This window comes from Leptidea sinapis, chromosome 9 (genome assembly GCF_905404315.1).
Source record: "Leptidea sinapis chromosome 9, ilLepSina1.1, whole genome shotgun sequence".
Classification (NCBI taxonomy): Eukaryota; Metazoa; Arthropoda; class Insecta; order Lepidoptera; family Pieridae; genus Leptidea; species Leptidea sinapis.
In genome coordinates this window covers 14,878,328-14,894,468 of record NC_066273.1, presented here as the reverse complement: position 1 = coordinate 14,894,468, position 16,141 = coordinate 14,878,328, and the positions used below count along the sequence as shown (strand labels likewise).

The window sequence follows — 16,141 nt, the reverse complement described above, 5'->3', positions numbered from 1 at the left end:
ATATAAACATAATATATGTTAGTGCATCACTTACTAAGATGTATCATTGAAAGTAAATATGAGTTCTGATTTGAATTTAGATTTATTTATGGTGAAAAGATCTACGTGACTGAAGGTTGTGTTGTAAGTATGTATTGCCCGTGATATGAAAGTGTTTTTGGAATAGTTTGTATAGTGTAGTGGTTCATATAGTAGATTCGTGTGCCTCGAGCGGGTTGACGGTGTAAAGTATGATATTTTAGAGATCAATTTATCACAGTCGACAAAGCTGTTTACAATATCAAATAGTAGGCTCATATCAAGTAAAGAGCGTCTCTGCTCCAACGTATAGTTTGTGCGCCTTACAACTGTCATAATAAGAGCCGGTGTGTAATTTTTTACGGTAGTTTAGGTGGTTTAAGAATTTTTTCTGTATACGTTCCAAGCGTTCAATGTAAATTATATATTGTGGAGACCATGATATTGGACAAGCATATTCCAGAATACTCCTGACGTACGCATAGTAGATAACTTTAATAGGTTCTATATCAGAAAATGGTTTGCTTATGCTTTTTTTTGCTATGTTGTCAATGTGGTCACAGAGTAACATTTTGTGATCAAAATATACTCCGAGGTCGCGAACAAGTTTGGATTTCTGTAAAAGTGTGCCATTTAAGGTGTAGTTATAGTCTAAGGGCTTTGATTTACGCGTATAACTGATTTGCACGCATTTGAGTATGTTGACTGTAATGTTGTTTCTTTTATAATATTCAAAAAGACAATCGAGGTCCTTTTGCATCAACTGACAATCATTTATAGATTTTATACTACGATATATCTTCTTATCGTCAGCATACATAAGATATTCAGAGTTAGCTAAGCAGGAACCGATATCATAGAGATATGCATTATAAAACAATGGCCCTAAATGCGAACCCTGTGGTACGCCGCAGGGAGTATCAACGAGATCAGACCTGTAACCACCAATCACAACCGCTTGAGATCTATTTGAAAGATACGACTGTACCCAACGAAGTAAATCTCCATGAATTCCAAGGAGCTGCAGTTTGTGGAGAAGGGTGACATGATCCACACGATCGAAAGCTTTTTCAAAATCAGTGTAGATCACGTCAACCTGACCACCACGTTGGATGTTAGAAAGTACATAATCGGTTAAGCACGCGAGGTTTGTAGAAGTCGATCGCCTCCTGAGAAAACCGTGCTGTTCATGAGAAATGGATTAAGCAATTATATGATGAATTGTATACGATAAGTTCGAGTAAGATCGAGTAAGTCGATAAGTCCTGCTACCTTTTTTGTGAACAGGCACGATATATGCTGTTTTCCATCTGTGTGGAAAGATACCTTCACTTAGAGAGCGATTGAATATGATTGTTAAGGGCAGGGCAAGACTTTTTGCACACAAGTGCCAGAATACGGAAGGAATACCGTCGCAACCAACGCCTTTCCTAGTGTTAAGGTTTTGGAGCATCTTATGAATAACGGTGGGATTTGTTCGTACGCAAGAGTATGCGTCTAGCCCATGAGAGACGTTTTCTGGAAACTGATCCATCTTATGGTGATCAACGAAAGCGTTTTTAAAAAATGAGTTAAAACCGTCGCAAATCTCTTTCCCATCAACAAATTTGTCGTTGCCCAGACTTAAAGACTTAGGGTAACTGGAACCCTCTCGAAGAGCTTTAACAAAAGTTCAAAATAATCTAGGATTCGATTTGATATTGACCTGGCAGTTTGAAGTAAAGTTATTGAAACATTGTTTTTGTACACGTCGCTCCCTACAGCGAAGCAATGTGAATTCGTCATAGTCTGTTGGGCTACCGTATTTCTTCCATCGTTAGTGAGCTTTGTACTTCTCCCTGACAATTTTTATAAGAGAAAAACAATACCACTTAGGGTACGATCTACTCGGTTTTGATTTGCGTAAAGGGACGTACTTATCTACACAAGTATACATATATATAGTCATGCAGCCATGTCTCTGTAACTATGATAATGTCGAAATCGTTATATAAAATACTTTGCCGCAGTTCTAAGCACTTCGTCCTAAGTCCGCGTACGTTTTGGTAGTACACGGTTAGGCCCTTATTGTTCATTATGACGACGTAAAACGACTAAATTGTATTACTATTACAATATTTGAAAACGTTAAAGGATAGACGTGTCTGTAAAAAGCATATATACCGATTTCTAAAATATATCTGTGAATCATGTTTCCGTTTTGGTTAATGTTAAAAAACAATTTCATATATTTTTTTAACATACGCTTAAGTGAGAGATTTTTCATAATTTGAGCTGCAACAGATACAAAAAACAAAGTCAGATAGATTTGTAATATTAGGCAGTTTTTCAAGATAAACATAATTAATATAGTAATAATTATATGTAATATTTGGTCTTGTATTATACCAAATTCTATAATTATTTATCTTAATGCATTCATAGTAACTCCAACTAGTCTCGGAAACAACAGGAGTGTGTAATTTACTACATACAATAAAGTCAAGTTCATTAAACTTTTTAAACAGTACATACACAAATAATTCTCCACAATGTACGCAAGTGGTATGCGATAAAAATTCGAAATACCTACAAAGATACCTAAACGATTATAGTATTTACGTGTGTTACTATAATTATCAAAATAGTATACAGATGATCGCAATGTTTTAGCAGAATCAGGTAGGTAGAACAACAAAATAGTCAGAAATACATGCAGTGAATAAATTAATAGTATTATACTCCGCTCACTAAATAATGGTGCGAGACTGTTATGTGTTGTAGGTAGTAATTTGTGTTTAAAAATATTTAATGTATTTTGTAAGTAGTTATAAATAGGTGATTTCATAAATATAGACTTTGATAAACAGCTCAATTATAAATTTTGTTGCATATTAAGATGGCGAAAATAAAAAATATAAACTATATTCCAAATAATTATTCTATATACCAATATAACCATGTGAGAAATATGCCATGTCACAAGAAATCTGGTACTGCAATAATTATTGTGTGAAATCAAAGATCGCACCAATACAAAGCGCTTGAACCATAACTTGTTTATGCACTTAATACTATACCTTCCGGTCAGTGGCGTCAAAGAGAAGTAATTATAAACAGAGAGGCGACAGAATTTTGAGTGGTTAGAATTATCATCGAAACAGATAATTTGTATAAAGGTGTATGGGTAATAGAAAAATAAGTTTAATAACATATAAATGTATAAAATAAAAGTATATGTTTGAATTATAAAAACGACCTATACAAAGTGAAAAAATAGCCTGGGTGATCCTGTTATTATGCATTAGGAATTTACAATTTTCTTCAGGTCCTCTTCGTCCACTATTTGTATAGCATGAGTGGTGTCGTTTTTTCTGGAATAAATCCTTTCGTTTTTTGTCCAAACAAATTGATACAGCCTCTGTTTCGCTAAATCTCTGCATTTCTTGTATAGTTGCTTATTATACGGGGTTAGGTGTTCGTTAAAGAAAATCGGTTTTGGGTCTATAGGCAGGTCTATGTCCTTGGTTGTCAGTCGAAGTTTCCTGAGTTTCGATAATAATACATCTTAGTAAGCGGGAACTGACCTTTGCTACGATGTTGTTGTGTCGTCCTTGTATTTTAACTTTGGGTGTAACTCGGTTTATATGAACGATATTTTTCTCGTCGAGAGCGACTCCAGTGACCGCAGCTATTTTCAGAAAGATGGTCATCAAATTTTCGTTCTTGAATTCGGGTAATCAGACTATTTCTAAATTACAGTTCCTGTCTTGTTGTTCTTTATTATTAATGTCGTTTCTCAGGTGTCGGTTTTGCTCTTTGATATCCGATATTTCTTTTTCCAAGTTGATGATTTTATTAGATTCTTTACTTAAGTTTTGTATTTTAATTTCAAAATCATCAACTTTATTGTACGTAAACTGCACTGAATTTTGAATTTCATCTATCTTGGACTGCATTGATCGATGCTGACCTTCTAATTCACGTAGAGAGACTGATATACCTTTACATTCTTTTTTAATTTCTGTGATGTTAGAGCTTAAATTCTGTAAGTCAGTTTTGATGACAGAGTTAAGATTGTTTTTTTAGTCGGTTTTTTATGTTACACAAAACGAACCGGCGAGGACGTCGTGAATTTGTTATACGAGTAACGAATGTACCTATTTGAATATTTAGTCGTTGTCATATGACAGTCGATCGGCTCCGCGGGTTGAGGTTGAGTGCTGCCAACAAAAAAATGAAATAATCCGAAACTACGTTTAGATTATTTTATTTAAATTCAACTTGTTGATAAGATTTGTAGATAAAAGTTGTATTAAATAATTAGTGTATTACGATAAGCTATTAATATTTTACATTTTAGGTTCCGTATCAGTTTAGTTTGTTTCCATTATTTAGTTCTTTATTAATATTATTATGACAGCGTTGGCACTCCATCTGGAAATCAGAAAAATACTTTTTTTTAATCATTAATTTTTTTTTTCAACATCTGCTTTAAGTAGTGTATTAACAAATTCTTATCTTTTTTTAAACTGTTATTTGTAATACAATTCTTGTGTACTCTTTGGGGCACATTCTGTCCATCTCCTTCCCATCACGTGAAAATCTTAGTCATCCATTTATTAATTTCTAAAAATACAACCGTGAGGTGCTGTTTGACAACAGATAGGAACGAAGTTCCTTATTATAAAAATATGATTCACATGTGCCATTCGAAATATAAAGAAAATAATTATTCGGGTATACATTTTTTTATCGATAAAAATAAAAAAGAACTACTTTACAAAATTATGTTAATACCTTTATTTTATTTACAACGATTTATAAAAATATCCATCTTGGACTCGAAATGGATGTCACATTTGTAATTGGCACTCCCAAAAACCTCGAAAATAATACCCTGATTTTCTTGAAAAAGTCACATCCGCCATCTTGGATCTCAAAATAGATGTCATATACGTAATTGACAGTCCCGAAAATCTCGAAAATGATACCAATGTTGCTTTTATTGAAAAAGTCACATCCACCATCTTGGATCTCGAAATAGATGTCATATTCTTGACACTCACGAGAACCTCATCTAACACCTCATCTCTAACTCATAACATTTAGACCTTAAGAATTTTTCATCTCCCAAAAGCATTTTGAAGACGAGCGGCACAGTCTTGCGGAGAGAGAGAACGTTTAAAAATCATCGCTCTTAAATCTTTTCGACTGAATTCCATTTTCGTTGCGTACGTAGAACTTTGATGTGTGATAAAAAACAATTGACAAATGATTTTATGCCAATTCGTTTTTTTAATACTAAGAAGGTTGTAACGTTTCAAAAAATATAACATTCGAAATTCTAATAGTTCCGATTAGCTAGAAGTGCGCAATTTTTAGTGTGCCCCATGTATTTGTGTACCAGAATTGCTCGTTTAAAGATATAAGATTTGACACTAAAATCATACTGAGCTAAGCTAAGATAGCCCAAAGCAAAAGTCAAGTTCACGTTTAATCACACTTAGATAAGTTATACTTATGTAAAGTCTGAGCAAAGTATGCTCTACAGATCTCAGCCATAGTATTTAGAGCTATTTAGAAGCACGACCTCGTTGCTCGCTGCATTCATTCATTCACTTGTGAATGAGAATCTATTAATTAATGAGGAAATTTTATATTATTTCTTGTCTTTCCGCCGTTATCTGTCTATGGCATGGTTTTACATGTGGTATCACAAATATACAATTAGTATCATTATTAACACGTTTTTGAAGGTATAAACTAGACTAAAAACCTGTCCTGTACACATTATATACCTAAGGCAGATTTTTTTAACGTTCCCCGTCCCAAGTCACCATCGATCATCATCACAATCATTAGCCCATTGTCGTTTCAAATAGATATCAATGATTTGCAAATACGGAAATACATATAATGCAAAAATTAAGATTTAAAAAATCTAACGAAAAATAACCAAGGTCATTTATATAAAATAATAGAAAAATATAATATGTGTAAATCTTGATCCTTATATGTATAAATCCAGTGTCCTGATGTTTGTTTCCAGTGACCTCCTAGACTAAAGAACGGATTCTAATAGGGCAGTTTAGTCTTGACTTGAGAGGTAGGATGGATAATTTTATTTCGATTTGTGATTATAGCTAATTGTATGATTCGTAATCAAGAAATGGCACAGATTCTCCTATATATACATAACAATTTAAAATCATCAATATTGATAAGGATGTTAAATAAATATCATAAGATTAAATTAAATTTGATAACACGCGCCTATAATCAGACAGGATAATTAAATTCGATAAACTTCCGATCACTTAATGCATTGTATTTATTTTAATACCGTGGTTTTTCCATTTTTTTTTTAAGAAAAACAGGCTTTAAGTCTGTCAGTTATGATTATATTGATAAAGCTACAGTTCTGATAAGATTCGCCTTGAAACGGTCACATCCGGGTCAAATAAATTTTGAATTATGCGTCAGTATTTGGACTTTGTCGTCCCTGGGACAGATAACATAGTGTACCAAGTCTGGCATGATTTCTTATTAATTTTTTTTATGATTTATGATTGATCATGATGATGATATAAAGGACAAGACGAGCAGGACATTCAGCTAATGGTGGTGATATGCCTTTCTGTGTGATTCTTGAAAAACCCAAAAATTCTAAGCGGCACTGCAATTACACAAGATGTTAAGTCTCATTAGCCCAGTAATTTCAGTAGCTACGGCGTCATTCAGATCGAAACAACCTAATGCTTACACATTACTGTTTCGGCAGAAAAAGGCGCCGTTGTGTACCCACAATCTAGCCGGTATCCTGTGCAAAGCCTCCCACTGCACGCAGTCGTATAGTAATTTACCGTCATCATCGGGAAGTCCTCTCGGACCAGCCTGTTATTTAATTTTTCTCAATATGCGAATCAATAAGATATCACTTACTGTACACTATTTTGTAAGTTTGCACATTGTATTAACAAAAATGGATGTAATCTCATGTATGGCTGAATCAGAAACAAAATATTTTTATTATTATTATACTCTTTATTATAATTTCATCTTATTGTTAATGTAAATTATGAAATGTAGACATTTAAATATTATATATCATATTTATAAAATAAAAAACAATATTTTGAATATAATATAAAAAAAATAGAGTCCCGCCGGCAAGAATTCCGCGGGTGGTTAGATCTTAATCCAATTATTAAGCGAGAAATGAAATGAAATGAAATTTTATTTGCAAGAAACATGTAGTTAAGATGTTAACATAAATATCCGGACTACCGAGCCTTGCTCGGATTTTTAAGAATGTACCAAACTTGTGTTTTTAAGAATGTGCCGGACATCTGGATTGGGGAAGAGACTGGACCTCACGACACAGGGTATCCTAGTGTGAGGCCAGAATACTTGTAAAATTAAAGTTACTTACTTTAAACCAACGTATACTTTGTAACAGATATTTTGTAAATCTATGTAACTAATATGGTACTGCAATAAAATTATTCTATTCTATTCTGGGTTCGAACCGGGGTCTTCTGCTTTCTGGATCACCCAATGTCCCATCTGAGCTATTACAGTCTTGCATATAGTGGCGAAATCTTCTATCTCTACATCTATCTTCTACAGCTGTCTATCTTTTACAGCTTAGAGGGCTTTATTTATAACTATTAAACGTCCACATATTTATCTCTGAACGTCGCTGAAACGCGAAGGTCGTTCCCGTTTCTCCCCCTCGCGCCCGTCCTGTTGCGTCAGTACAGTTCGCAGTTACATTACCGTTAGTTACATGTCGTGATATTTTCGTACTATCACTGCTTTGTTTTTGAAGTTTTATTGTTACGTTTTGACTTTTTGTCTTAATAGTTCTGTAGGTTCTGTTGTTTTGTTTCGCTATAATAGTTGTGTCGGAAAAATAAACAAATTTTGTTGTTAACCCAGATTTATTCATTGACTTTTCATCACCATAATAATAATCAGCAACACAGCACCATTACATTAATCCATAATACTGAAAAATAAATCGTTGTTTATTTATTAATAATGATAATCAAGTGATGCTTGATTAGCACACCGTCGAATTTGTAACCTTAAGAGTAAGAATAGAAGGTTTTCAACTAGTGTGTGTTGCCAGTGATCACTTACGGTACGCAGACGTGGTCGCTAACCATGGGCTTGATGAGGAAGCTCATGGTCAGGGTAATGGAGAGGAATATGCTCGGAGTTTCCCTGCGAGATTAAAATCAGAATTGAGGTGATCCATAGGACAAACCAAAGTTGCCTTCATAGCCCAAATGATTGCGAAACGGAAGTGGCTGTGGGCAAGGCACACAGTTGGACGGACAGATCGCTGGTGGAGCAGTATCCTCGATTGGCAACCACGTACGCAAGAAGCACTTTTGGTAGGCTGGCTCCATACAAGATGGACCGACGATCTGGTCAAGATCGCCGGAATATGTTGGATGAGTGCAGCGCAAGGCCTATGGTCGTGGAGGTCTTTGGGGGAGGACTTTGTCCAGCAGTGGAGGTCTTCTGGTTTATAGTTATTAAATTTAATTTACCATAACACACCGTGATCCCTTATACCCAATTTATTTTATAGTTTTAATCCAAACCAAACCTATTTTCTTATACTCCCGTTTCTTCTAGAGAGAAAAACGGGAGTATAGGTGCTGAGAGCAGAGTGTTAAATTATATCCAAGGAGGGTGTTGTGATATAGGTGTCTATTAAACTGTCGTTAAAAAGAACTCTCAGAAAGGATCTGTTACTAAAAATTACTTTGTTTTTTGTTTTTGCAGTGCCTCCTAGCAAGGTGATAATTACTGATGACAAGGAAGATGTAAAGCAAGCCATCGTCGGTCCTTATCTAGAGGGAGACACCTTCACGCTCAAATGTGACGTTCTTGGAGGTAAATATTAAAGCATTCCTTGAGAATCTTCATCTTAACAGCATAGATTTATAACTATTTTAACAGTTTAGTAACTAACCTAGAATCTCCGATCTTCAATTAGTAACGAAAAGAAAAGTATTATAATAAAGTCTTTATGATCAAGTTACGTAAAAATTTTTGACTCATTTTTTTTTTAATTATTCCTGCAAGGGATATATTATTAATCAAATTGAACGCAGAACTATATAAAAACAAACATGACAAACTTGAAAAAAATATTTTTAAGGGCTGTTACATTTGATCATGAATAATATTTATTATAAACATTTATGGTTTTGCTAACATTATTTTGGTAAGAATTTCATAATGCAAAATTGAGAACTTTTAATAGTATAATAATTATATTTTTTAATTGTTTATTATTTGAATACATTTCTACATTTACTATCTTTGTAGTTGCAAGGAAATTTACAGTTTATTATGAATTATAGTAAAAAACATTTGTAAATTGTATGAAGAAATAAAAATATTGTAAATTGAAAATAATTAATTAGGAACAGTATAATTAAAATACCAAAAAAAATATAAATAGTGTATACAAGTACTTATAATGTAAGTAATCAGTAAAGCTATTTTTATTTTACTATGCATTGTCATTCCTTATGGACCTAGAGATGGCGTACACACAAGCCATACAGGTCTCTCTCGGGAAATCACCGATCAGAGCCGGTAGAAACTCGTACCTTCTGTAGAGATCACTCTTGTACGGATTACGTAAATATGTAAATTTATGTTATATGTAATTTATCACAGTGTTTTGAAGAACTTTGTACCCTGGTTCCTGCCTCTGAATTCCATTGCATGGAATACCACAAACTTAAGCAATATCATTCTCACCATCTGAATGTCACCACACATCCATAATATATATTGACAACAGATCATATTCCAAGAAGCTTTATGCCACGTACAATCAAACTATAGAATGAACAATGATCACTGCATGATATTTCGAGGTCAATACGACGTGGGTAATACCAGAAGGCAGCATCACTCCTGTGATTCCTTCCTTAAAACAATTTAAACAAATTTTCTTCCCGAATAACTGTTTTTTGTGTCAAATGTATGTCGAATCATGACGAACATTAAAAGTAATAAGATTCAAACACTAATGTATAAAAGTACATGATATTGTTCTCCATAATAATATAGAGTACATTATGCAAGAACTAACTTATATCCTTATGTGGCATCTTTAGACCGGCAAGGAAAGCTTCATAAAACTTTCATCTTTGTATTTTATAAATTGTGCCTTTGCTGCATAAAGTCAATGACCAAAAGTCTCTCACTCAGTGAGAAAAAATTATGCATCTTCTAAATAAATAAATATACTTTTGCTCTAATTATACGTCTTCTTAAAAAATTTTTGCTCTTTTGTTAAACAAAATTCTTTTTTTTTGGTGGAGGTGGTGTATGCTCATGCATACCAACGCAGCCTATGTCTGCGTTGGTTATGTGGAACTCACGTAAAACCTAAGTGCCTATACCCACTAAACACCACCTGAGGAAGTTGGCTTTGGGGAAGTGCCCTCTAACGGCCGTTTTCAATAACCTATCCATCCTTAGTTTAACTTACTAGACGTAGACAAATCTATCCTTTTACGCTTACTAACATTTCAATAACCTATTGACAAATAATATCAAAAACCCCATTTGCCGTATTACCGCTCTTCGACAACACTTCCCTTACCGTACGTATCGGAATACTGGGTCTCGAAATCTCGAGCAATTCCGTGGCTATCTGGAAGGCAAAGCCAAATTGCCTTCGAAGAAGCTGGGCGTCATTAATAGAGCACGGCAATACTTCAAGCCGGCCCACATTCTAGCGATCTACAAAGCGCAGGTCCGGCCACACATGGAGTATTGCTGTCATCTCTGGTCTGGCGCACCCCAGTATGAGCTCGACCCATTTGACCGCGAGCAAAGTAGAGCGGTCCGAATTGTCGGGGACCCAGTGCTCTGTGAACGGCTGGATCACTTGGCGTTGCGTAGAGATGTCACTTCATTGTGTGGTTCTACCGCATTTATCACGGGGAGTGTTCCGAAGAGCTATTTAACCTGATTCCTGCCGCCGAATTCCACCTTCGTACGACACGCCACAAGTTAGGATATCATCCCCACCATCTGGATCTGTGGCGGTCCCCCACAAGGCGGTTTTCAAGGAGTTTTCTTCTGTACTACAAAGCTGTGGAATGAGCTTCCTTGTGCGGTGTTTCCGATACGAACGGACGATATGACATGGGTATATGGATACCTTCAAAAAAAGCGCGTACTCCTTCCTTAAAGGACGGCAACGCTCCTGTGATTCCTCTGGTGTTGCAAGAGATTGTGGGCGGCGGTGATCACTTAACACCAGATGACTCTTTTGTCCTCCTATTCCATAAAAAAAAAAGATAGCATTGGACTATAACTATATTGGACATAACTATGGATAGATAAGATCTTGTCATTAAACGGTGACAGCATTGTATCCGTTAGTTAATCTAAGGATACATAGGTTTTTGAAATCGGCTGTAAGCCTTCATGGAAGGCGACCTTCTCTTGGGGAGAGATAGCCGGCACTCCCTTGGGAATATCCGCTGAGATAAAAATTCTATTTTATTATTATCTGTTAATGTTATAAGCCTTTCAAAAAATATTGATAGCGCGTTACAAAGTTTTCTTTTTGTCACCTAGTAATATAAAATATGTGATATGTTATTTAATTGTTATATATATTATATCCTGGAAGATTAATATGTTCCTAATAATAGTGTAGAAAATTTACCAAATTTAATATAAATAATTACTTCACAGCTCGTCCCCGGCCATGGGTGAAGTGGTACAGAGATGAGGTGGAAGTAGATACTCCAGCGACGCCATTAGCTGGTAACGCGGTGCGTGGGGTTCTAAGAGTGGGGCCGCTTACAAGGGCTGATGTTAGAGCTACGTTCACTTGTCGAGCTTCCAACCACCCGCGGGCACATCCCATTGAAACTACCCTCACTCTTGACATGAACTGTAAGTAGTTCATTATTATTATAGACCTCATCTCCCATGGAATACTATATTATATTATTTAGTTATTTTACCCTCTCAAACTTATGAAACTACTACTCAAATTGTGCATTTTGATGACAGACATACACATTCTTGAACTATGCAATAACTGACCGATACACGGGGAGTATTAATATCCTAATCACAGGGAAATTTACTTAGGAGTTAGAGCTCAGCCATGTATGTAGATTGTTGTCGTAACGTAGATTACATACCTACTTTCCAGCAATACAGCTATTTGTAATAAAGCACCAGTTTTTATGTCTGTTTCACATAAACCTACTGTCTGTATGTACCTAGTTCATTAAGAAGTCCTATTATAAGCATTATCAACTTCGTACCTACCTCTCTAGATACGTTGATCGAATATAAATATGTAGACTTCTTCTTAATACGTGGGTAACCCTGAAAATGTTCAGGGGACCTACCCCTAAAATCGATATTCGATATATCGTGGCATTAGTCGTGTCGAATCCTACTCTTACTTACATCGTATTCAATTTCGAAACCATGATTGAACGAACGAAACATTTTTCGATATTATCGGTCTAACCCTACTCTTAATTGAAAATGTCAGAGTCGTTCGAATTCGACAAACAATCAAACGTCACTTTTACGATAATCTCAACGACACCTTCTAAGCTGTCGTTGCTATTATCGATTTAAGTTGTATAGATATATTTGCTATACAATATACATACTTAATCAATAAAATTAAAATAATTATATGTGATTTACTATTTAATAGGATTTATTTACTACCAAGTAATTTAAGTCATTTTGTTGATCGTTTATGCGTAGAAAGTAATGCAAATGGCCGCGTGAGGAATAGGAAGTCGACGAGAAGAGTTGAGTTACTTTTTTTTCATTTTGTTATCCGCAAGTTTTGTAATATTTTTTCATTTTTAAGTGTTCATATTCTATTGATTACATAATTTTGGAAGATTTACATTTTGTGTAAATGATGCAAATTGGTGGTGCAGAGTCTGGCATGGTCCTAATCGCGTAGGTGCGATATATTCGTGTTATTATCGTATCGTTCCGAATATATCGTTGTCGATTTTGCGAGTAGACCTACAGATCTGGCCAGTAAGAAACATTGCTAATGAAAACTTTTTTGAATTTCAATTCTAGAACTCTTTGGTAACGTAATGTAGTATATTGCATTCATTTGTCATTTGTTTTTGTGAATTGGCGGCAAATCTAAAACTCTTGTTACACGTGAAAATGAACCTAACGCGAGAAAATTATCGGTCTATGATTTATTATGACTTTCGTTGTGGGCTTACTCAACAACAAAGCTATGATAGGCTGCGATTAGCATTTCTTAATGAAGACCCATCTCGTGCCACTATTTACAATTGGTTAAACGAGTTTAAGCATGGACGTAGCAATCTCAATTATGATCCGCATGAGGGACGTCCTTCAACAGCGACTACTGAAGGTAACATCAGTGCTGTGCGACGCATGATAGAGGAAGATAAGAGAGTGACCTATCAGCAGATACGGGCAAGCCTAGCTATGAGTCAAGTTCAAAAAATATTACACGAACATTTAGGCGTAAGGAATCTTTGTACCAGATGTATTCCCTATACTTTAACCGACGACCAGATACACTTTCGCATGGACTGGTGTCGCAAATGTTAGATAAGTTCAACGGCGGTGACTCAAATTCTGTATTTGACATCGTCACAGGTGATGAAAGCTACTAGATAGATATATTGCTACGAACCCGAAACCAAAAGACAATCAGCTCAGTGGGTGTTTCCTTTCGAGGATCGGCCAACTAAGGTAAAGATAGGAAGCAGTCAAGGAAAAAAGATGATTGCCTCATTCAATGGTCGCCAAGGTCATTTCGCGACAGTTGTGCTAGAAGATGAAAGGACAGTTACTGTAGACTGGTATGTCAATCACCTGTTGTCTTGGAAAAAATTCGATAGCAGCTCCCTCGAAGCAGGATCCTCCTTCACTACGACAATGCTTCAGCGCACTCCGCAAAACGGACTGTTGAATATTTTACTATGGCAGGTGTCGAGATAATGAGTCATTCGCCATACAGTCCTGACCTGGCGTCCTGCGACTTTTATTTATTCCCAAAAACTAAAGATAAAATGCAAGCTATTCGCTTTACGAGCCCTGAAGATGCGGTGAAAGCGTACGAAAATGCCATAGAAGAGACCCCTAAGGAAGAATGGGCCCACTGCTTTTTTCAGTGGTTCCATCTAATGCGACGATGTGAAAGAGAAGCGGAGATTACTTCGAAAAACAATAAAAGTATTGGTAACTTTCCACATTAAGCCGTTTTTGATTTTCTAAACATTTTCAGTGTTACCTAGGTATTTGTACCTAATGGTTGTGATGTATAATGTTGTGTAGTAGGTATTTTTGGTATGTAGTAACTTGTACATGTTTTTTTGTATTATATGTTTTTTTAGACAAAATAAAATATTTGTATTATTATTATTATAGACACAAAACATTATATCTCAAGTTTATTGTTACGGAAGAACAGTGACACAATCAGAATCCAATCGAGTCTTAGGTAATTTTTCTTTAGTTTTAGTTTATTTTAAGATCAAGTAAACCATCTGCCCATTCAGTTGTTCTGCTTCAACATTTAAATTAATATTGATAGGTCCATGATAGATCACTTTAAGCACCATTTGTTGCCTCGAAGGTGGCATTTGCTGTAGACAGCTGATGGTTTTTGACAAAATTTAGTGACAATATCCTCTTCTTTTTTGGTATGTGTAGTTATGGATTTTAAATATAAAATAATCTCAAAGTTAAGTGTTTTCAAGTCGGTACTTGATGAAAGCTTAAGATTATTATTCGATCGATTATAAATTCGTTTAAAACGTTAGATACAATTCATTGAACATTACATGACCTATATATATAATATAGTATAATATATATATATGCTGGCTCTCTATTTCACGATTACAGGCTGTTGATTTGGTTATAAGAAAAACGATAAACAAATTGCAAATAATTCTTATGAACATAAGTAGCACAGTAAATATTTAAAGCTATAAGATTACAGAATCAATTATATGAAATGAATTATTTGCCATTGCATGAAATCTATCCTTGACCAGAAAACCAATTTAAATAAATTATTTTTACGTATTGTAAAATGAATATGAAACCTCCTTAAAGTGTTAATAGGCAGTCATTACATGTCTAGTCATAAATATTATTACAACCTTAGATTAAGGATTGGCCTCCGCTGCGCTCCAACTAGATACCATATAGAACTTTACCCCTGGTTTTAATAATGTACATCGGCGGCTGCGTCACTCCCTATCCTGTTAGCCTCTTGTCCGTTTGCCCCCTCTTGTATAAAAAATCTTTTCTTCTAACCAATAGTTCCATATAAAAATAAGAGCTAAAAACTAGCCTTCGCTTGGCCCAGATCTGAATCCCTTGGACTATAAATAATGGTCTCTGGCTTCAGAAGACATGGACAGCTCCTAGCAAAATACCAGCATAGAGTCACATATGAGACCTCAAGAGACCTCTTGAGCAAGCAAAAAAAAAGCAGTTACTAAATTTCCCATACAGCATCCCTAACAGTACATAAATCCATACATTCGTAGCCAAATACATAGATTTAGTCTTATTATTTGCTGCCGACATACACATATTATTGTATATCCTTCAAAACATAAATGCATTTTAGATTCCGAAAACATTATTCGATAACTGACATAGATACGGCGCGACTAGTATACTTTAGTTATTTCCATAGTATTATGTCCTATGGTATATTGCTATGGGGCAACGCTGCCGATATTAATACAATATTTGTGCTGCAGAGAAGGGCTATTCGCGCTATTTATAACCTAGGTCCTAGAGAATCATTGAGAGCAAAATTCAAAGAAATTAACATCTTGACTGTTGCTTCTCAATATATTCTTGATAATGTAATGTATGTTCATAGGCACATAAGTGAATTTGCCAGAAACTGTCATAACCATAATGCTAACACCAGGAACAGACATAAGCTGATGATGCCTACTACTCGGCTAAGTCGAGTTAGTAAGTCTTTTGTGGGGCGATGTATATGCTTTTACAACAAGATCCCAGAAAATGTTCAAAACAAAAGTATTACGTTATTCAAAAGAATTGTTAAAAAACGTTTGCG

The 16,141-nt window shown here is 35.1% G+C and overlaps 1 protein-coding gene across 1 annotated transcript in view; it reads left to right on the top strand.

The window, feature by feature from the left end:
* Positions 1–16,141, top strand: part of LOC126965899 (hemicentin-1) — a 561,675-nt gene that overhangs the window by 497,376 nt on the left and 48,158 nt on the right. Inside the window, exons 5-6 of the mRNA XM_050809669.1 lie at positions 8,800–8,910; positions 11,749–11,952. Coding sequence (XP_050665626.1) covers positions 8,800–8,910; positions 11,749–11,952 — 315 coding nt within the window. The remainder of the gene's footprint in view (positions 1–8,799; positions 8,911–11,748; positions 11,953–16,141) is intronic.